The sequence below is a fragment of the Mustela lutreola genome, chromosome 1 (assembly GCF_030435805.1).
Source record: "Mustela lutreola isolate mMusLut2 chromosome 1, mMusLut2.pri, whole genome shotgun sequence".
Taxonomy (NCBI): domain Eukaryota; kingdom Metazoa; phylum Chordata; class Mammalia; order Carnivora; family Mustelidae; genus Mustela; species Mustela lutreola.
Genome location: NC_081290.1, coordinates 213,510,213 through 213,533,666, shown reverse-complemented (window position 1 = coordinate 213,533,666; position 23,454 = coordinate 213,510,213). Strand labels below are relative to the sequence as shown.

Below are 23,454 nucleotides of genomic sequence, written 5' to 3'. Positions count from 1 at the left end.
TGCTGGTTTTCCCCATGTCGTAACTCCAATTAAAATTCAATAAGCTTATTTATAGAGGAATTAGTACTTCCTTTCCCTCAGATTTTTTTTAGGTTTTAAGTGAAAATGGAGAGCCTTTGGGCCTTAGACCAGAAATCCTACAAGACTTCAGAACGGCAATTTGTACTTAGAAGTTCTCTGATGTCAAAACTGCTGAGTCCACTGGTGAATGAGCCTATCAAAGGGACACCCTTCGTTCAGGTTGCCTGGGCATTTTAGAAATTGATCCTGGGAATTCTGAGTTCTTTGGGTTCTCCTACCTCTTCCTAACCTTATTGCAATGGAGCTAATCTACGCTGTATCTTTCAAGTGAGTTCTTATTCAAAACATTGTGTCTTTTGCTATGTGGTACACCGAAAGGAGCTGAAGATGGGAAGCAGCTGCCTACGATCTTGACCTGGGTCTCCCACTAATTACTGTGTGACCTTGACCTCTCTGGGCCTGACATTTTTCAGAATATGCTAAATGACTTTTAATTACCTCTAAAATTCTGATTTGGTGAAACTAAATGGAGGAGATATTTCTCGCCTGCCTTTTCCTCCTGCCTTCCTTCCACCCACACAAATATATTAGAAGCCCCGTCACCACCATTGAATGGATACTGAAATAACTCGCTTTCTAATCCTGGATGTGTGTGTGTTCCGTAGGCTGAAATCTGAGGCTTCAACATCTGCCTGCATATCCAGTCTGAATAACTGGACTTATTCCAGGCCCCTGTGGAATACATCAGCTTCTTTGAAGGAGAACCCTGCCCTGGGAGCAACAGCAATCTGTCCTCACAATTAGCACCTCTATAAATCTAGCTATTACAAGGGTTTTGTTTCAATTATAAATAGACCCTCTGAGAACCAAGATATTTCCCCTTACCCGACTCACAGTATCCCCATTATCTAAAGACTTACATTATTCTGCCCACACCTGCCTGATCAGATTCCTTCCAAAGGGACACCAGTCAGATCACACTACAATCCCTGTCACCCAATTAGTACCCTTGAATCGGGCCCTTCCTAGCCTGATAGGCATGGTTGGAGTCCCAGGTTGCCTGCCACTAAACTTAGTCAAGCTATGACAGACATAGGTACATGTTCGTACATTTACATAGAAGAGCATTGGACCTTTTTCATAATTCAAATTTTCCATAGAATCAGTCCACTCTAAAATTGTTATTTTATTTAATTTTTTTCAGCTAACTTCATTTATTGTCACCTTATTTCTGATATAACATAATCTGCACATGTGTTTTCACTTTAGGACTTCCTTGTCCAAGTCAAAATTTTTGGCTCTGGGAGACCCAGGTGCTACCACATATACTAAGAAGAGAACAGAAGCAGTGTCTTTATCAATTATTGCATTATATTAGGACAGCAACTATAATTTAGGAGATGTCATTTTTAAAAAATTAATGTATATTCATTGTTTACTCTGAAATTGGCTTTCAGTTTTAGTTTAAAATTTAACCTCTGGCTTCCAGACTTCTTTCTATTTAAGTATTTGAACAATTTGAGGAAACAATGATCAGAGCACTATTCAGAGCAGTGGAATAATTTTTCTTGTCCTCACATTTCCCTCTTTTAAAATGTGTTTCACTTTTCAACCATTGCCAGAGCTTCTCCTTGTGAGGCCGAACTTCAGGAATTAATGGAGCAAATTGACATCATGGTAAGCAACAAAAAATTGGATTGGGAAAGGAAAATGCGGGCTTTGGAGACACGATTAGATCTTCGGGATCAAGAGTTGGCAAATGCACAAACATGCTTGGATCAGAAAGGCCAAGAGGTACTGAATATATGTATTGTTAATTCCTCAGGCAGTTATAAATAATATTTATTCTCTCCAGGGTATGTTTTTCATTATGTATACTTTTTATCAGGCAACAGCGGTAGCCTTTACTGCTTGGAATTCTGTCGTAGCGTGTTAAATGTGTTCCATCAAATAAGTGACAATTGGAACCTCAACCCATAAAAATTTGCTGATGCAGAAAAACAAAATGCAATCTATAAAAGTAAATAGATATTCAATATATATATGTGAAATAAATATTGTTTGCAAGTAAAGATGTCAGTGCTTTTGCAACTGTAGAAACAAGCTAGTTGTCCAAACTCTGTCTTTGGTAATGGCTAAGTCAAGTATCTCTTCAAATCTACTAGGAGAACATTTCCAGAAAGAAGTGAAATGTCAACACATGATTGTGGGACAGGGAAGAAAAAAGTTAGGTGAAGGGGGTGTGTGAATATATGTGGGCCCCCTCTTAAGAGGAGTGCCCCCAGCCTCCACAAGGTTGCTTACAGCACGTGGAACGTACGAGTACTCTCGGGCTTCCAGACGAGTTCCAGAAAAATCACGAACTTGACCTAATGCAGACTTTTGTGTCTATGAATTTTTCTTCTGAGTGAGGCCTAAGAGAAGTATTTACTTTAATCTTATACAAAACCATCATCAGCCAACTTGTTCTTCAGCCATCTCTCTACCTTTGTTGGCCTCCCAGTAGAACTTCTCTCTTGACATAGTTAACTGAGTTATTTAGTTACTGGCATTTGGCTTCCCTTCAGGGTGGAGACAGGTCATCAGGCCCGGAATATGCAAGAGACTATTTTCTTGCTCCCATATCTGTGATGACCCAGATGTGTACACAGGTGCTTCCCTTGCATTTTCAGCCAATTCTGCAAGCCAAACCCCTGGGAACTCCTCTGAGACATCATTCTTCTCTTTTTGAAATGTTCTTCTAAAAATGCAGCCCACACTCTGTGGTGCCCCCGAAGCAGAGCACCCACTGAAGACAGTGGTGCCCAAAATAAAAACAGAACTGCATCCGCAGAGGCTCTGCCTGAGTGATGGTGACATGGCCTCCTGAAAAAATAATGCAAAGTAAATTCTAAACCTTAATGTCAGATGTGATGGTGACACGGATCTTTTGTCAGACATCCATACCGCCCCGTTCTTATGTGTACCCAGTGGAATAGCACCAGCAATGTGGGGTTTTGTGACTTTCATTATTAATAGCTATTTTAAGAACTGCAGTGCAAATATTTATTCTCGTTTGAGGACAGCAGTTTTACTTAAAGCATGCTCCTCCTTTGCACATTTTCTGCTTTCATCAGGCAAAATTTAGAAAAAAATCAAAATTAAGTTTTGTTCTTGCTGCAGGTGGGCTTACTTAGGCAGAAGCTGGACAGTCTGGAAAAATGTAACTTAGCAATGACGCAAAATTATGAAGGACAACTGCAAACCCTAAAAGCTCAAGTAAGGAAACAATGTAAATTAATCTCCTTTGATGATTTAACACATTTTGATACATGTTTTCACATATAAAATTATATCAAATTTATGTATTTATAAGTTGTATTGATTTTATTAAAATGGTATATTTTTAATACAAGTGAAGTTTTTATATTTAATGAAGGGCTATATGTTTGACTGTCTTTCATTGTTTTATTAGATTGTTTCTTTTATTAAGACTGTCAGCTCTTTATCCCTTTAACTGTTAGCATAGTGCAAGACTATTACCTTTCTATTCATCAGATGACTTGTTGATTAATTACATGATAATAGCTAGCAATATGAACAACAAAAATGACTTTGCTATTATGAAATAGATAATTGAAGAGAAAAAAACTGGTCTTTGGTACTTCGATACTGGTAGGGCTATAGGTCTTCTGAATAGGAATACTGATTTCTTTGTTATTTATTCCTCCACTTCCTCACTGTGCTAGCAAGCCAAAAATCTTCTCTCCCTTACCACAAATATTGCATAGGGCAATCATTATCTGTGCATCTCAGATCTAGTAGCTGCTCTTGTCCTTGCTTAACTTAATAAATGAATTAATGGGAAATAACAGTTTGATCATGAAATTTATGAAGTGCAAAGATTTCACAAGTGATAATACAATTAAGTGAGCTTGAAGTAGTTAATTATTTCTTAAGTACCTTCTTAGGGAAGTCATCAGCTATTAAGATTGGATATGAAACATTTGATACCATTCAGCATAATCTTAAAAGACTGGCCAGCTAGTAAATTTACACATTTTTCCTGCAATTCAAAGAGCTGCCACTAGATGGTAGCTTGAATTACAAAACTAAATGGTTTTTCTAAGACTAAGCATTTAACACTTAACTCAATCAACCTTGTTTTTCCTGTAATCATAAAGCTCTGAAATACCAATATATATATTAAATCACTGTATTTGTTCAGTATAAACACGATCTGGAATAAGTTTTAAAAAAAAATAAAGAAATGGAGATACAAGTGATATACCATCTCAGAATTACATTTCATTAGTTCAGTTACTGCTTACCAGATCTTTAATCTCTGGGTTTCTTTTCATGTCCATTGTTAAAAAGTTGTAAAGCTTGTTTACAGGTGCTGAGTGGTCATGTAATACATGAATCCCTGCCATTAGTTGCTTTGCAGCTTCATTTTATTACTTGGCTGCTGGCTAACCAACAAATTATTGCCTTATGGCAATTTCACAAAATTGTGTTCTGTGGAATGCTAATATTGAAAGTTTTAGGAAATGCTGTTTACTTCCTGGTGGCTCCTGGACATTCACAGTGCATGCTAGCATATGACAGGCTGTGCAAATTCCTGTTTCAAACAAATCCATTTAACCTTTTTAATCCAGCATTTTTCAAAACATATTTGATCATGGAACTGTATTTTTTAAGCTAAAACCGGCTTATACTGTAGTACACTATTACAGTGTAAACACTGTAAACATGTGTTTCATAGGATACATTTTGGAAAAACTACATTGTTCTTGAAAGAGCAGCCATCTGCTTCCACTACAGTTTTCTGCTCTTCTTTTCTTCTCATGTTAAAAGAAAGAAAAGCGTTAAAGAGGAGAGCAGCAGAGAAGGAAAGAGGGAAAAAGAGAGAACTGGTTTGCATAATAGCTCGTAATATGTCATTCTTCTAACTAGAAAATGCTATCTTGTAGCAAACATGCTTTGGTTGCTGCTAGCTCACTCTACTGATTCCTTCTTTGAAATTCCTGGTTTATCTACAATTTCGTTTTCCTAAAATATTTTAAGGATATACTTTACCATACTCTTATTTGAATAACTCAACTCTATCAAAACTTTCTCATAGAAACTGCTTCTTTTTATTTTTTTTTAAAGATTTTATTTATTCATTTGACAGACAGAGATCACAAGTAGGCAGAAAGGTAGGCAGAGAGAGAGAGGGAAGCAGGCTTCCTGCGGAGCAGAGAGCCCGATGCAGGGCTCGATCCCAGGACCCCGAGATCATGACCTGAGCCAAAGGCAGCAACCCAAACCACTGAGCCACCCAGGCGCCCCAGAAACTGCTTCTTTTTAAAAGAGAATATTTTCTTTTCCTTCTATCCATTATGAAACTATGATTAAATTATATATTATATATAATATATATTATATATATTATATATATATATATATATATATATATATATATATATATACATACATACATATATATTTGAGATTTCCACTTCTGGTAAGATGGAGTAGATGCATTTAGATCCTGCTAATTAAAACTAGAAAACCTGGACATTATTTATAAAATGAGAAGACTCTAAGAAGTAGAGGGAGACAGGCCAACTAAAACCTTGGTATCCAAGGAGTGACATAGTAGTGAGTTCCCTGGGATTTCTCTTTGCCCCTTATATCCCATGCTGGGGAATGGAGAAGTTGACAACCCAGGCACAAACAAAAACAATCCCAAGGAATGCCTACTTTCTGCAGCCAAAAGACCCAGAAAAAGACTACTTAGCAAGATTATACACTTTTAGATAATAACTGTTCCACTCCAGCCAACACCACCGAAAAAGACTTCAGCCCCAAACCCACCCCCAGCTCAGCACAGACTATGTAGACAGCCTCTTTCTCATCAGCTTATAATGAGGTAGTCCAGGCTCCGGAGCCTGGGTGGTATGAGAGAAGACTGGAGTGGAGAGCCAGGAATCTCGTGACCAGTAAGCGTTGGCAAGGCCCTCCCCAACCCATGGTGTTAATGGAGGCCATGTGGAGAGCCTGGACTAGTATGCCCATTTGGTCGTGAGCAGGCAATCCCCCTCCTCTCTGAATGGTATCAAGGGAAGCCTAATGAGGAATCAGGATGTTTACCACCTCTCAGTGGTAAAGAGTCCACTTGCCCTCATTACACTTTCACTGAAGGACAGGTGAGAGGCAATAATAAGGCACCAAGGCCCCTCCAGTCAAGGTGGTATCATTGAAGACTAGTGGGGATCCTGAACTCCCATTTCCACCCAGCAGGGATAAGGAACATCTCCCTCGGGTTACCGACTGAGGCCAAGAGCTGAACTCCCACTGCCCCCTGGCAGTGATGAGGCAGCGTCTCCCTTTCCTTGCCAGAGTGCTGTCAGAAAAGGATGGCTGAAACACAATCCCTAAAGAAAATCTAGTACAATACCCAAAATGTCCAAGTTTCAGTTAAAAAAACAACCCATCACACCAGGAACCAGGAAGATCTAAACTTGAATGAGAAAAGACAACCAAGAGATGGCAACACTGGGTGAATACAGATGTTAGAATTATCTAACAAGGATTTTAAAGCAGCTGTTATAAAAATGATTCAGCAAGCAATTACAAACACAACTGAAACAAATGAAAGTTATAGCCAAGAAACAAAACTATAATAAACAGCCAGTTAGAAATTTTACCTCTGGAAAATGAAATAGCCAAACTAAAAGAATTCAGTGGATGTACTCAAAAGTAGGATGAAGAGGACAGAGGAAATAGTTAGTGAGCTTAAAGATAACGGGATGGAAATTAACCAATCTGAACAACAGAGAAAAAACAGACTAAAAGAAAATGAAGCTAAGGGACATGCAGGACTATAACAAAAGATTGGAAATTTGTGTCATAGAGTCCCAGAAGAGAGAGGAGAGAGGGACTGAGAAAGTATTCAAAGAAGTACAGGTGAAAGTGTCAAAACTTGGTAAAAGATATAAACCTACAGATTCAAGAATCTGAGTGAAAGTCAAACAAGATAAATACAGAGAAACCAAGACCGAGACACATTGTAGACAAAGTTCTCAAAACCAACAGACAAAGAAAAAAAATCTTGGAAGCAGAAGAGAGAAATAACACCTTACCTACCTGAAGAATCAATTCAGATAACAGATTTCTCATCAGAAACCATGGAGGCCAGAGAATGTGGGACATTTTTCATTTGCTGAAAAACATAAATGTCAACCCAGAATTCTATGCCTAGAAAAAATATCCTTAGGAATGAAGGGAAAACCAAGTCCTTCTCAAATGAAGTATAACTAAGAGAATTTGTCACTAATAAACCTACCTTCAAAGAATGGCTAAAGAAAGTTCCTTTAGCAGGAAGGAAATGACAAAGAAAGAATCTTGAGATATCAGGAAGGAATAAAAAACAATGGAAAGCATTTTAAAAAATGGATAAAGCAATACTTTCCTTCTCTTTGAGTTTTCTAAATTGTTTGACAGATAAAGCAAAAATTATAACCATGTCTAACACAGTTCTTAATGTATATTGAAGGAATACTTAAGACAATTATGTTACAAATGGGTCAGGGCAAAGAGAGACATAAAAAAAAGTAAAACCTCTGCATTTCACTTGAACTGGTAAGATGTTGACACCAGTAGACTGTAATGACTTATGTATATATAATGTAATACCTAGATCACCAATTGAGAAAGCTATTCAAATAGATAATATTCAAATACCCTATAGATAAACCAAGAAAGAGTTATAAATAATGCTCAAATAACCCTGAAGAAAACAGAAAAGCTAAAATAGAGAAACCAAAAACTGGAAAACAAAAAAGAACAACAAGAGTAAGGCTTAAGCTCTAATATATCAATAATTACATTAAATGGGAAATGTCTAAATACATCAGTTAAAAGATGGAGATTGACAGAGTAAATTAAGAAAATATGACCTCACAGTATGTTCTGTTCTAGAAACTCACTTCAGACATAACTATATAGGTAATTTGAAATAAAAAGGTAGAAAAAAATACCATGCAAATACTAATCAGAGCAGAAGCGGTGCCACGATAATTCTGTGGAGAAAGAAGAGTCTTTTCAACAAACATAAAGGCACAATTGAATATCCGCATGTAAAAGAACTAAGTTAAACCTAAACCATAAACAAAAATGAACTCAAAATGGATTAAAGACCTAACTGTAAAAACTTAATCTATAAAGCTCTTAGAAAAAACACAGAGTAGATCTTCATGACTTTGGATTAGGCAATGGTTTCTTAGATTTGGCACCAAAAGCACAAGAAAAATCAGATGAATTTAACTTCATTAAAATCAAACCACCTCTGTGCTTCAAAGGACACCATCAAGAAAATGAAGAGACAACTCACAAAGTGGGAGAAAATATTTACAAATGATATATCTGATAAAGGACTAGTGTCCAGAAAAAAAAAACTTGTACTAGTCAATAATAAAAAGTAAATGACTTAACTTTAAAATGGGCAAAGATATGAATAGACATTTTTTCAGAGAAGCTATACAAGTATCCAATAAGCATACGAAAAAATACTCAACATCATGAGTCATTGAGGAAATGCATATCAAATTACGAGATACTCATTTACCCTGGCCAGAATGGCTATAATCAAAAAGATGGACAATAGCAAATGTCAGTGAGGATATGGAGAAATTAGAACCCTGTATGTTCTCAGTAATACTGGGAAATGGTGCAGCCACTTGGAAAGTAGTTCGGCAGTGCCTTAAAAAGTTAAACTCAGAGTTTCCCTATGATCCAGCAATTCCACTCCTACTTATGTATCCAAGAGAAATAAATATATGTATCCACACAGAAACTTGTACACAAGTGCTCATAGCAGCTTTATTTGTAATATGCAAAAACTAGAAAGAATCCAAAGTCCATCGATTGATGAACAGTGAAACCAAATATGGCATATCCATGCAATGGCATACTATTCGGTATTGATCCATGCTACAACACAGATGAACCTTGAAAGCGTAAAGTGAAAGAAGCCAGATACAAAAGATCATATAATGTATGATCCCACTAAAATGAACTGATCCGAATAGGCAAATCCCTAGAGAGAGAAAGCAGATTAATAGTTTCAGGGACTGGGGGTAGGAGGAAATATATAACCATTCTAACATTCTAGGGTTTCTTTTTGTGGTAATGAAAATATTCTGAAATCAGGTAATCTGATCGTTGCAAAACTATGGAATATACTAAAAACCAGTTAATTTTATTTTTAAATGGTGATTTTTATGGCAGGTGAATTATATTTCAATTTTAAAAATAATATGAGAAGAAGAAAACAAATGACTATATTAATATCAGAAAAAGTAGATGTGACCGTTCATAACTTTATTTGTGGGAGCCAAAATTGGAAATAACCAAAATGAATGGTCAAGCAAATGCAGTTCCCTCCATACCATGGAATAAGACTGAATAATAAAAAGGAATGAACTATTGATATAAGCATGCATCTTCTGGGCATTATGGGGACTAAAAAAACCCAATCTCAAAATGTTATATGCTATTTGATTCCATTTTATAACATTCTCAAATGACAAAATTATAGATATAGAAATAAATTAGTGGTTGCCAGGGGTTAGGGGTGGGAAGATGAGAGGTCTGAGTATCACTACAAAGGCAGGGAGGTCTCTGTGCTGTTGGAATGGTTCTGTATCTTGATTGTGGTTGTGGTCACACAAATCTACACAGGTGATAAGATAGCATAAAACTATATACATCTATTGTACCAATGTCATTTCCTGGCTTAATATTATACCTTATAATTATACTGTAATTATAATTATTTCAAAGTTCAAAATAAAACCAAAAAACTTTTATAAATAGTTATCTAGAAATTTCTCCACAGATGTTGATGGATCATGCTGCTTCTAATCTATTATTGAAGGTATAACAACAACAACAACAAAAAAACAGAAAAAATAGTACAGTCTAAGTTAAAAGAATTATTGCTAAGAAAAAAATTGTATCAATTTGATACTTAAATTTATTTAAACTTCTATCAACATGAACAAGTAGTTTATGCTATTTGTAGCAGTTTTCAGTTTCTTGAATAAAATATACATACTTGTTATTTTATAGAAGGGGTTACTGAAATTAAAATTGTCAACACAAGATGGCACTAAATAAAAGAAAAAACTTGGTTTTTAAAACTTGTAAGCTTTGCTACATATGGTTAAAACAAAGCTAAACAAAACATTTATGTTTTGTTAAATGAGTGACTCATTTAACTGTGCAGTTGATGAAGTCCCGAATTCACATGAAAACCGAATGGTGTTCAGCTCCAATAATTTAGTTTTAATAACTGGTCCTGTCTTCACAAATCAGAAGATTTAAGCATTACTGCATTTTCCAATCATGACTTAAATCATCAAAGATGTGCCCAAGAAAAGAACTCTTGTGAATTCAAGTCAGAAAAGCGAGTCACTGGGGTGCCTGGGTGGCTCAATGGGTTAAAGCCTCTCTGTCTTCGGCTCAGGTCATGATTCCAGGGTCTTGGGATTGAGCCCAGCGTCAGGCTCTCTGCTCAGCAGGGAGTCTGCTTCTTCCTCTCTCTCTGCCTGCCTCTCTGCCTACTTGTGATCTGTGTCTGTCAAATAAATAAATAAAATCTTAAAAAAAAAAAACTATTAAAAAAAAATAAAAGCCAGTCACAGTGAGACGTTGGCATTCTTTCTTACTTCCAGTTTTCCAAACTAACGAATAGCTTTGAGAAACTGAGACTACACCAGATGAAACAAAGTAAAGTTCAGCGAAAGGAGTTACCACACCTCAAAGAAGAAACACCCTTTGAACTGAGCAACTTGAACCAGAAATTAGAGGTGAGCCATGTACTTTGTTAGTTTCTTTCCTGCACCGTCAGGATCGATTCCTGCCGCTGCTACAGGCTGGCGGTCTCCGGTCTCCGCTGTGCTCCATGGCACGTACAGCTGTGGTAACAAACACCATTACAAATCAGCTGCTCATTCAATGTATTTTCTTAGTGCACCTTCCCTTTAGGCACTTAGCGAATTAAAACATCACTTTGATTTATGCATCTTTTATACAGATCAGCATTTTTGGAGAGCCAAAAAAAAATAGAGTTCAAAGAAACTGCAGATGTTGAGTGAAATTGAAGGACATCCCTGGGGTCAGTTAAATTGAATATCTAATAAATCTTTTAATGGCTATTTAACTATTGGGTACTTAAATCCCAATGAAGCCTCCCAACAGTTTTTGGAAGAGGGCTTGGAGTTTCAGGGTTTTTTTCTTAAAGAGGTAGTGCCACTCCAAGACAGCAACCACATATTACCCAGAGCTTCGGAGATATCTGTCTTATTATTCACGGACTCACTTATTTTTATCTCCTAACTTCCCGACCTTGGAAAAAGCAAACCCATTATTTTTCGGAGCTCTTGAGCATTCCTGCTAGAGGTCATGTAACAGCAGATAGATTCTACTCTAAATTCCTGTTGTTTAACCTGAGACCAGCTCCTAGGCCTTCCATTATTGTTCATTAGTTGACCTCAAGATAGCCTATTCCATTTCTTCTTTTGCTCTCAAGCCCTAAAACCCAGCATCCCCCTTACCATCCCCAGCTGGTGATTTCCCTTCCTCCTACTTGCCTGATACATCATAGTTGGCCTCTCACAGTCACCCAGGTGCATACCTAGGAATTGATCTTTTCTTTTACCCCCCATATCCAGCCCAGGTTTGCCCTTTTCCCTGGTCTCCTGCCTCTTAACTTCCTCCTAGCTAACTGCCGTTGCCCTGTTTGATTTTCATCATTTTACTCTTCAATTCACAGTCCTTCTTAAACTTTCCCTCCAAAATATCTTTAAAAGAAGAAAGAAAAATCTAGGACCACAACCCTAAAATTAACCTGTTGCAAGAACTTTACTGAAAAACTTGGGTTTTAGCTCTTAAATTCCTATAAATTTTACATTCTACTGAATAATACAGGTTTTTTAAAAAAAAAATACAAAATTACTACTGCTAAGTAAAATTGACTCTATAGGAAAATGCACCAAGTGCCACGTGTAACCAACTACCTGGCTCTTATGGTGATATGACCAGACTGGCTTCAGAAATATCCTGATCTCAGAAGGTGCCCAAAGATGTGCTTTGACTGAAAATGCTGAGATCAAGTCACTGATTAGCTTTTAATTGATTTCTCATGGGGTTTTATGGGACAACCACAGCCATACAAATTATTCAGACAAAAAAAGTCTGAAATTAATATTAAGTACTTTGTGTGAACACTTTTGCATTTAGGGAATGAAATATTTACATAGAATAGATTTCATGAATTTATAGATGAAATTAGTAGCAAAATATGAGCTGGAGCACCTGGGTGGTTGAGTCGATTAAGCATCTGACTCTTGATTTCAGCTCATGTCATGATGTCAGGGTCATGAGATCGAGCCTCATGTCAGGCTCCGTGCTGGGGGTGGAGGCTGCTTGAGAGTATCTCTCCCTCTGCCACTCCCCTCCTCTGCTCAGGCACTCTCTCTAAAAAATATATATGTATGTATATATACACATATATACACATGTACACATATATGTGTGTATATATATCATATGTGTATATATACATATATGTTATGTATATAATATATATATGACTTGATGGGTTTCTACTTATATAAAAATTTTTAAGCACACTGTATAGGTGGTTTAATCTGTATAATTATGGAAACACTTTTTACTTAGAGCCATATGAAAAATTAATGTGTAAGAGATGGGCTATTCCAGTTTTAGTCTGCATCTAAGCATGTTTTTCCTTTGGGACAAATGTTTATTCACTGGTCTAGTAACAGAGAAATGGGAAATAGCATGTTGATGTGGAAGAACATGACAGTTTATAATTTAGAACACTTCCTGACTGACTCGTTTATTTGCCTTGTGACCTGTAGGCAAGTTGTTAGCCTCCCAGAGATTTCATTTTTTCACCAATAATTGGGGTTAAAATATCTTATAGGTGACATTGTGGCTACATGAGAAGAAAATACACATTTGTATATATTTAGATGCACACTGAAGCATTTAGAGGTGAGGATACATGAGGTCTGGAAGTTGTCTTAAAACAGTCCAACAAAGAAAGGGTGGAGAGAGAGGGGGGATGGAGGTGGTTAGGTTGATGGTGGTCAAACTGGGTGAAGGGTACATGGGAGTTTTTTTTAAATCTCTACTTTTATGTAAGTATGAAATGTTCATACTAAAAAGTGAAAGCCATCTTACAGGTAGAGGTTTGTAGAGCCCTTGGCATATACCATCACTAAGGAAATGTGAGTTTGTCTTCCAGTATTTAGTAAAGGGATTAAAAACCATATAATATAATGGACTTCCCCTAGAAAGTAATCTTAATGACCCTGACCCACTCTCAACCTTGAAGAACCAGAAAAGTTTTTCCAGCCGTGGCGAATTTACTCTGGAGGTTTAGGCAAGTCTACGGACTCTCTGAAACCTAGTAGGGACAACTCCAGCCCCTAAAAAAAATCCTAATAAATCTCCCTAGGTCTCTTTATGGTCCCATAACCTATAGATATGTTTGTGGGCTTGAAACCAGTTTTGAAACCAATACATCTGTAACATCAAGAAACCAGGACTGTTATGAGCACCTGCTGATATTTCTGTGACCCAAATTTCTAGCCTACTTGGCCTCATTCTTGACCTCATTTCTACCTGTTGTAGAATTCGTAAAGAGAATTTGCCTTCTCTTAAAGCATGCTGGGAAATATTTATTTTCAAGATTGAGATTGTCGGGTGTGTTTGCTAAATACTAGTATTATCTGAAAGATATGAACCGTGTAAGTCAACCTTGTCCATATTTTGACTTCTAACTCCAAAAATTCCTTCCAAAATTAAAAGTAAACAGGAATTTTTAAAATCTGCATTATACTAATTTGAAATATCAGCTATTTTATAAAGGAGCCTAGTTTTGTAAATTTGTCGCTATTATTGAAGACCCTGTTTTTGTGTACCTAATTTTAAATTGTGAAATGTCAGAATCAAAGTCAATAACTTTATATGAACTGTTCCCATTTGTCTTAATAAACATGGTCCATTTATCATAGGGTATTATATATTCAAAGGGGGGCATATCTATATATAGTTTTCCAACCTTATGACTACCACTCAATTTCAGGTCATCTTTAATTACTGTAAGAGCCTCCTAATTTATAGCCTTCCTTGACTGATTGATTCCCAAAGCCATATCCCTTCCTTGTGTTAAGTTGTGAACATTCATGTTCTACAAATACACTACTTTGAACAAAAACTTGTAGAACCAAGTATGTTGCATCAAACTCATTACCCCACTTCTTCCCCAGGGCAGCTCTGCTGGTATCCTAAGTTAGGACTGAAATAGCTGTTCTTTTCCCCCAGAATGAGCTGATTTTGGCTTTACCTTGGACAGTAGCCTTGAAATCCACAAGGGGACAAAGTCACTAAATCAGTCCAAGCCTCATCCCATAAAAACAAACAAATAAAATTAAGAATACAGGTTTGGTGATAAGAATCAGAAGCTATATCTAGTAATAAACTCAAGATGAGTGACTTTATTTTGTTTTCCAAATGAGGAAAGAATGGATATAGTTGTTTAGAATGAAGATGTACAAATGAAAGAAGCCTTACTCATTGTGCTTTTAAGTGAATAATTTTCTTCAATTTATGTTTGTCCCCTACTTTTTAAAAAGGAATTTAGAGCAAAGTCAAGAGAATGGGACAAGCAAGAGATACTCTATCAGACTCATCTGGTTTCTTTAGATGCTCAACAAAAATTATTATCTGAGAAGTGTAATCAATTTCAGGTACATTACCTAATACTACCCTCTAACTTAGAAAAAATTAGAGGTTAACTATTACCATCTTTGTAACCAATCTTATTACAGATACAAATGCCAACTAAGAGAAAATAACCAGAGTAGATCTAACACTGGGTAAAGTCGCAAGTGCATGAAAATTTGTAATGGTGAATTTAGTCTACATGTCTCAAAGGATGGTACTTTTAAAAGTGACCGTTTGATTATATCATTAAAAAACGTATGTTTTTGCATGCCTATGGGCAAGTTGCTTAAAAAGACTGAGATTGCTTGGTTCCTGACCTCGAAAACCTTACAGCTTAGGTGTAGAGACAACACATGTATATATTTACAGATAATTAATGGCAAGTGAATAGGAAACCCTTTTAGAGTTCAGAGGAGTAAGGGAAAATCTTGGGCTGAGATAGTGAGCAATTGTCCTCCAACAGGAGTAGGACTGGGCTGGACCTTGAAGAATGGTTGTATTTTGAGAAGATATTTTGGGTGGTGGAAGTAATGGGAGTAAAATGACTGAAGCAAGAGAGCAAAAGGAAAATTATGGGTATTGAAAATGGGCCAGTTGGCTGTGAGTCCCTGTGGAAGGCGAGGAAGGGTAGGAGTTGGTAAGCCTGGTGAGTTGGATACAGATTATAATAAGCTTTAAAGTCCTGGCCAAGGAATTTGGAATTTTTATTGAAGCCAGTGAGAAACTGTGGTTTTTGTTTGATTTTGGTTTGTTTTCTTACTTTTCATTCTTTACATTCCTTGAATTACTTAAGTTATATATGGTCTCTGAATTCAACAATACAAATAATCCAGTGTAAAACCTATAACTTCATCTTCTCTATTCTTATTGATTTAATACAAATAATAGGTGTTTTTCTTTCTGTACTTTTTCTTTGTTTGTACAAACATGTAAAGTATGTATTTGGGGGAAGTTGTATATTTTTTCCTTTTTAAAATTTTGTTGTTTTACTTAATAATTATCCTTCCTCATGGATACTCTTTCAAGTCATTAATTAATTCTGAATAATATTTAATAGAATTTGGTTTCTATTACCATATGTATCATAGTATATAGTAGCTATACCATAATTCTTTCAATCATTTCCTTATTGATGAGCATTCAGGTTGTTTTAGGTTTTTTGCTATTATAATACTCTAACAAATATCCTTGTACATACATCTTTAAATGCTAATATTTCTCTTTTGTTAGATTAAAAATCCTAGAAATAATTCTTGAGCCACAGGGCATTATGTATATTCAAATTTTTATGATAAATACCAGCATATTACTTCCCAAAAGATTATAGTAATTTTCATTCATGGACATTTTGTGGGGGTACTCATATATTCACCAATATGGAATGTTATCAGTCTTTTTATTTTTACTGACTTGGACTGATAGCAGAATGGCTTGATTTGTTTTGCATTTCTCTGACTACTTGTAAGGTTGAGCATCTCTTCCTTTCCTTCTTAGACTTTTCTATTTCCTTTTCTGTGATTTCCTGTTTATAAATTTTGCCAGTTTTTCTTTTGTGTTGTTTCGCTTTTTCTTATGAATGTAAGAAGTTTTTGTACATTAAGAATTGTTGACCCTTGTTATACATGTTGACAAGTCTTTCCTACAATCCAAGTGTCTTTGTTTAATTTTGTTCATTTTGGTTATTTTCCATCCTATTGACCTTTTCAACTATTGTGTGATTGTAGCCACAATTTTCCTCTTCTGTACATTGTTTCTTACTTATTAAGACTTCCCTACTCCAAACCCCCTCCCCTACTCTGTGCCTTTGCTCTGAGGTTCTACAACTATGTTTTCTCTTTACATCATCTGAAATGGAGGTTTTAGAAAAAAAAAAAAAAAAAAAAAAACAAACAAGACTGAATTACAAAGAGAAACTCCACTACAAACATACTGAAAGATGTTTTTCCCAAGCCTTTTCTCCCATTCTTGAATGTTATTTATGGAAGCTTAAATACGATGTTCTCCCTTTCATTAACACAGTCTTAATTAATCTTTCTCAGAAACAGGCACAAAGTTACCAAACTCAACTCAGTGGTAAAAAGCAGTGCTCAGAAGACAGCACCTCAGAAGATCCTCGGTTGATGTGCGACCCGGATCATAGTTGCGAAGCCAGTGAAAGAGATGAGTTCATTATTGAAAAACTAAAGTCAGCTGTGAGTGAAATAGCATTAAGCAGGAATAAGTTACAAGATGAAAATCAGAAGCTCTTACAAGAACTGAAGATGTACCAAAGACAGTGCCAGGTGATTCTTTATTTTACAACTGATACTGCCCATGAGTTGTAGAAATCGTGACTGAACTGGTATATAGATTAGAAAGCTAATTTTCTATGCCATGTGTAAATTCTGTTCCTAGTTCTTCTTAGTAATTCTCACTTGATAGGTAAATTCTCTAATCCCATAGATGCTTTTCCCCACCAGAGTGAACATGAGTCCTCCAGTAGTACAGAACGATGGCGTTACCAGGACAGAAGAGCGCTCACTCACAGACCCCGTGCCTAACACGTGGCCCTCTGGCCACACGCTGCCCTGTGTCCCCAGATTCTCTCTGACCCTGTGCCTCCCTGACTTGCAGAAATCCTGGGTTGAAGACCCAGGAGACCAGTAAGGGTCAACAATTCTTAATGTACAAAAACTTCTTACATTCATAAGAAAAAGAGAAACAACACAAAAGAAAAACTGGCAATTACCTCTAATTACCTCAATGAGAGGCATGGAGGTCACTCCCTGGGATTTATCACTGTTCACTTTACCATAATCATTTACCAAGTAGTCTGGAGTTTGGGGTGGGGGGAGTTGTTTGTTCTTAAGAAATTTCTATCCTGGCAGATGTGATTGCTGGTTTTTCTAAGCATGAATTTTCTTCTTAACCCAGCAATCTTTCTGTCTCTTCCTCCCTCCCTCCTCCTTCCCTTTCTTCCTCTCTCTGTTCTTTTGTCCTTCCTTCCTTCCTCTCCTCCTTCTCTCTCTCTCTCTCTTTCTTGTCTACTTCTGCGTCACTAAGAAAGTAATACAGCATTCATCAAAATTGGCCATTACCAATTTCTTTACTCAATATATATTTCTTATTCATGGATATCCCAGTTAGTTGACAGATTCTATAGTTTTATCTCCAATTTTGGTCTTATCTCCTCCCTACAAGCATTTGGCCTCTTTCTACCAGCTCGAGCATGTCTGCTGGCCCATTCTTAGTTCCACTCCATCCCTTCCTCACGCTGAGATATAAACTCTGGAGGTCACTATCTGAGCAGACCTCCACTTCTCTAAGATATTCCTCAGGATCTTCTACCACTTAAATTCCCGAGGTCATTTCTTAGTCTTGGGCCAACTCCTCATTTCCCCATCCTGCCACATTATATATGGGATTCGTTCTTTTCTTTCTTTCTCTACCGGCATCTACTCCTCCATTTCCTCTTTCTCCATGTCTGTAGGGGGGCTGAACACAAGGCTCCCGGTTTCTCGTCCTCCATGGTATTTCTAAGAGAAGGACATCTCCTTCATCCCTAAATCCAGCTTTGTGTGGGGTGGGGGGGGCGGGGCAGGGGTATGATTCTAATACAAATTATCATATAGATATAAACAAACAAAGTGAGCAAACCACAGATCCTAAGCCCTGAACAAGCCACAAATTGTTTAGAAATGGGGGTGGTACCAATGGTGTTTTCTCCAGCTTTGCTATACCATAAATCAGACTAACCCTTCCTCTTCTACTTGAGAGGCTGTCAGGTGGCTTCTGGTGTTCAGTTTGCCTATCAGCCCACCAGTCCTGACTGAGGGGTTTGCAGGACCTCTACTTCTGAGGGCATTTTCTCTCAGGGGCTCCCTTCTCAATCTCCCTGGGCAATTGGTCAGGCCTCTGTCTTTTATTTCAAGACATTCTGCAGCTGTCTTTGTACTGCTAGAGTCTGCACCGGGATCACAGTCAGTAAGTTAGGAGAATATATTTGTGGGTCGTTCCCAAATATTCTCCCCTGGGCTTTAGGTCCTCCAGCACAGACTGAAGAGTCAGTCTTCTTTGTCCCTTTTTGAGGTCTTTTTGGTTCTGGTCCCCAGAGATCTATTTTCTGTTCTATTCTCTTTAGTTTTCCCTAACGTATTTCATGAGTGAGCTCAGTTATGGAGTCTGCTTGTATGCTTCAGTGAGGTTCAACTTCTCCACTAACATCAGTTCCTCTTAATCTCCCCCCCCAAAATTTTGTCTGGACCTATTATAGCATCCAAGAACATTCTCTGTTATAGGCTGAGGTTCAGCCTTCAGTTGTTGGGCTCACTTGGAAAATAGAAATGGCTGCTCTTACCCTGTATTCTAGAAACAGCCTCTGTTCTCCTTCCTTGGCGGCATGACTGACCTTCTCTATAATGCTTTCCTTGACCAGCACCACCTTTCTCCTTCTCAGAATTTCATCTGTTATATTTTTCCAGGAAGGGAGTTGAGGAATCTGGTTAAAAGAAAGAATATTGCAGATAGGAAAAGTGTACATTGAGAAACATTAATAAATTCACATTCTCAGTTCAGACTATAATCTCTTCCCTCTCTCCAAGTGAATGACTTATATGAACACTTCTCACACTGACACTCCTATTGACAAGAAGGGAGAAGGTGCAACCAGAGAATCTGAACGTGTAGCAGGAAGTAGAGACCTCAGACCACCTAATGGTCAAGGCCTCCCTGTCCTTTGGGAGATGTGTCCTTTGGGAATAAATCAACTCTCCTGACCCAAGTTCAGCAGGGTACGACTCATCCTTCTGCCCAAGAGCTCTACAGACTTCTCAGGACTTACATACATGCACTCCTGAGAAGGCTCCATAGCTCGTCTGGCCTAAGGAAAGGCCATGTTATCCACTTTCACTTTTCCTGATATATATGTATATTAACATACATAATGATTTACCAATGTTCCTGAATATATACTAAAAAAATAAAAGCCCAGCCACTCATAGAAGCCAATCAATTGTAAAATAATTCATATTGATATTTATACCAAAGGTTATAAAATAACAGTATTAGTTGTCCCTAAACGTTATGACTTTCCTTTAAATCGGTGATTCTCTAGTGGAGTGATTTTGCTTCCCAAGTGACACCTGGTGATGCTTGGATATATCTGTGGTTGTCATAATGGGGTAGAGGGATGCTATTGGCATCTAGTGTGTAGAGGCCTGATACACTACATCCAAAATTGCACAAGACAACCCCCACAACAAAGAATTATCCAGAACAAAGTATAGATAGTGCCGAGGTTGAGAAAACTTGATTTAATTTTGAAATATTTCTTTTTCTCATATTCTTCATGAGGAATTTTCTACTCTATTTTATGATCTTTTTCATAGTTAATGATACATTTTAATATGACCCTTATTTATCTTTATTTCTATGCCAATTTCTATGAGACAATTTGCCAAAGTTATTTTTACAGATTTTTGTTCACTAAACAAAAATAATTTAGTTATCCTTAGGTCTAGGGATATTATTAAATTTAAACCAAGAATCTCCATTTTGTATTTCACAAAAGAATCACATGTATTAAAAAACCAAATTATTCTGGAGTATGCTTAACATATGAAAGTATGTTAAAGCTTTAAGTGAAAAAGATCTTTGAGAAGTAATTTGGTTCAAAAACTTGAAGGTAGCTAACAGATCAGATTTCTATGCCCAAGAAAACACTACTTGTTTTTGATGTCTTTAGAAGACAAATGCTGAAAATAATGCTTTTATTTGCCCTTTTCCTTGTTTGATTTCTAAATTTGACCTATGTTTCATTCTCTTGCTTTAAAGCAAATACGAAATAAGAAGTTATCAATTATTTACTATTTGGTAGCTGGTTTGAAGGTTTAAAAAGCACTGCTCTCAAACCATTAGGCAAATTTCTAACTAAATAGATGGGCCTTAAACTTGTTTTACAAAATTCATATTTTACCAAATGGGAATAATTAGAGGTAAATAATCACTTAACCAGTACATATATTTAGAAAGAAGTTTCTCTTCTCTTTTTGCAAACCTGTCATGTGACAGTGTTCCACATCTCACACATGAATTTAGAAAGACAACCATTTCAATTTGAATTACTGTCACTTATAGTATATACAATTCTCTTCAGTTTACAACACACTTTAATGCCAGCTGCATCTGGATTTTCACATGAATCACATCTCACTTGTCTTTCCACAACTTTGAAATGTGTCTGCATACATATTAATGCCATTGCACATATTTATTTACTACGCTATACTATGCTCACATTTTTAAAATATGTGGCATTTCCCATTAAAAGTTAATGACAAAAAGAAATTGTTGCGTTTTTCTAATACCTATGCCCCCCCAAAACTGACCTTTTCTGTTGGCTTGTTAATGGATCCTTAAGGCACTAGAGCCACATTGTCCCACAGAAATACAAGTCACAACTATCATTTTACATTTTTCTAGTAATCACATTAAAACAAGTCATAAGACATGGATGAAATTAATACATAATAGTGATCTATTTTATTCAAACCAACATATATCTAAAACATTAGCATTTCAGGGTGCCTGGGTGGCTTAGTGGTTAAAATATTATCATTTCAACATATAATCAACGTAAAAAGTTATTAATGAGATAATGAGATATTTTACATTTCTTTTCATACTAAGTCCTCAAAATCTGGTGTGTAGTTACACTTACAACATACCTCAATTTGAAAGACAAGTAGTCACTGGAAATACTTGATCTGTGTTTAGATGTCATAAAATTTACAGTTCAAAAAGTAGATTTACAGGGGCTCCTGGCTGGCTCATTCGGTAGAGGATGCCACTCTCGATCTTGAGGTTGTGAGTTGCAGCCCCACATCGGGGGGGGGGGGGGGGTCACGTTTACTTAAGAAAAAAAAAAAAAGTAGATTTACATATTTAATTTGTTCCAAACAATCTTGATAGTATTCTGGTCACTGAACCAAGTACCAAAGAGTCCTTTTTTTAAAAAATATTTGCATCCACAGTGACAAATAATTAATTTGGATTTTATGCAAAAGCATGCCAATTTTAAAGCTACATCTAAGTTAAACAAATTCACTAATTCTGTGTCATCTCAGTATTATTGACATTGAATTCAAAGGGATATTGCATTAAGTCAAAAAACTCTCAATTTATCTGTATCAGCAAAGCTTCTTTTCTTGTACTTTTATAGTCAATTTACATAATTCTGTCTATTATAATTAAAGTATTTTGCATATTCATCCATGCTAGAAAAACGTGTCAAATCATTATTATTGGTTTATATTATGAAAAGTTTCAATTTTGATAAATTCTCTTACCTGGGTAGCTAGATCACAAATAAGCTTATTTTTCCCAAATATCAGTCTTATAGGTATTCTTTTCCAATAACAGTAAACAAATAAACTATTATTATCACATTTTACTGAATTTTAATTAACTCTAGCCCATGGTGACTCTGCATTTCAATGGCCTGGAGTTAAAGCCTTTTTATCCTCTCCTTTCCCCAAGTGAAGCTTCTTGCCCACGTGTAGCTTCAAGTGGTGGCAAATCTGCAAGTCAGGGAGCCCAGATGGTGCCTTCTTCAATTAGCCAAAGTAATGGATGACATATACATCAAATCAATTTGTTTTTCTACTTGTGAATCTATTGTTTCACATTTCTTTTGTTTATTTTGAAATTTCAGCCTCATCTGAAAAATCCTCACTGTTTGAAACAGGGGCTTTATTCAAACACATCTTTATCTAAACAAGTTTATTAGATCACCTGTTGGAATATATTTTTACTCTTATTTCCAAGTCAGCGGGGAACTTGTGGGGCTAATGTATTGCAGTGAGGTCTTTCCACAAACGCAGGTCTCTAGGTCTCCCGGAAAATAATATAAATCTAAGGCTTTGGTTAAAAAAAAGTTTCTTTGGGAACTCATATGTCCTATACTGTCTGCATAATTATATTTCTAGGCTCTCTGAATTTGGGGATAAGAATTAATGAATAAGGAAACATGCCCAAAGCTTGTACATGAAATTTTATAGCAGTATTATGGCCAAAAAGAAGAAACATCAGATGTCCAGCAACTGGCAAACTAATAAACAAAATGTGGCATATTCATATAATTAAATATTATCCCTCACCAAAAGGGAATAAAATCCCAATACCTGCTATAACATGGATGCACCTTGAAAGCATTATGCTGAGTGAAAGAAGCCAGTTGCAAAGGCCACATGTTATAGGAGTCCATTTGTGTGAAATGTCCAGAATAGGCAATTCCATAGAGACAGAACATATGTTTGTGGCTGCCAGGGACAAGGGGGAGGGAAATTGGGAAATGAGTACTAATGGATATGGGGTTTATTTTGATTGTGATGAAAATGTTCTGGAATTAGTGGTGATACCTGCAGAACTTTGTGAACATACTAAGGTCCGCTGAATTATATGCTTTCAATGGATGAATTTTATGGAATGTGGATTATATTCAAATAAATTTGTTATTGAACCAATGATTTTTTAAAGATATTTTCTACAGCCTTTATTAGCAGGGGAACCTCCCACCTTCATAACACCCCACCCTGTTTTAACCAATAAGCTGTTTCATTAATGAAACAGACTGTTTTTAACCAACAGTCTGTTTCATTAATTTTTCAT

The 23,454-nt window shown here is 36.5% G+C and overlaps 1 protein-coding gene and 1 long non-coding RNA gene across 6 annotated transcripts in view; one reads left to right on the top strand and one right to left on the bottom strand.

Annotated features, from left to right (window-relative positions):
* The window catches only part of DEUP1 (deuterosome assembly protein 1), an 82,177-nt gene that overhangs the window by 18,237 nt on the left and 40,486 nt on the right, over nt 1–23,454 (top strand). For 4 of the 5 annotated variants that reach the window (XM_059186674.1, XM_059186684.1, XM_059186668.1 and 1 more), the window contains exons 3-7: nt 1,644–1,815; nt 3,184–3,279; nt 10,725–10,859; nt 14,718–14,831; nt 16,848–17,090. In XM_059186674.1, coding sequence (XP_059042657.1) covers nt 1,644–1,815; nt 3,184–3,279; nt 10,725–10,859; nt 14,718–14,831; nt 16,848–17,090 — 760 coding nt within the window. The remainder of the gene's footprint in view (nt 1–1,643; nt 1,816–3,183; nt 3,280–10,724; nt 10,860–14,717; nt 14,832–16,847; nt 17,091–23,454) is intronic. The other variant, XM_059186691.1, reaches the window with a different exon arrangement.
* Nucleotides 10,853–21,676, bottom strand: LOC131839356 (uncharacterized). The gene is made up of 3 exons (XR_009356931.1): nt 21,513–21,676; nt 19,145–19,285; nt 10,853–10,967 (listed from the first exon to the last, which is right to left on the bottom strand). It is a non-coding gene; the product is annotated as an uncharacterized LOC131839356 (long non-coding RNA).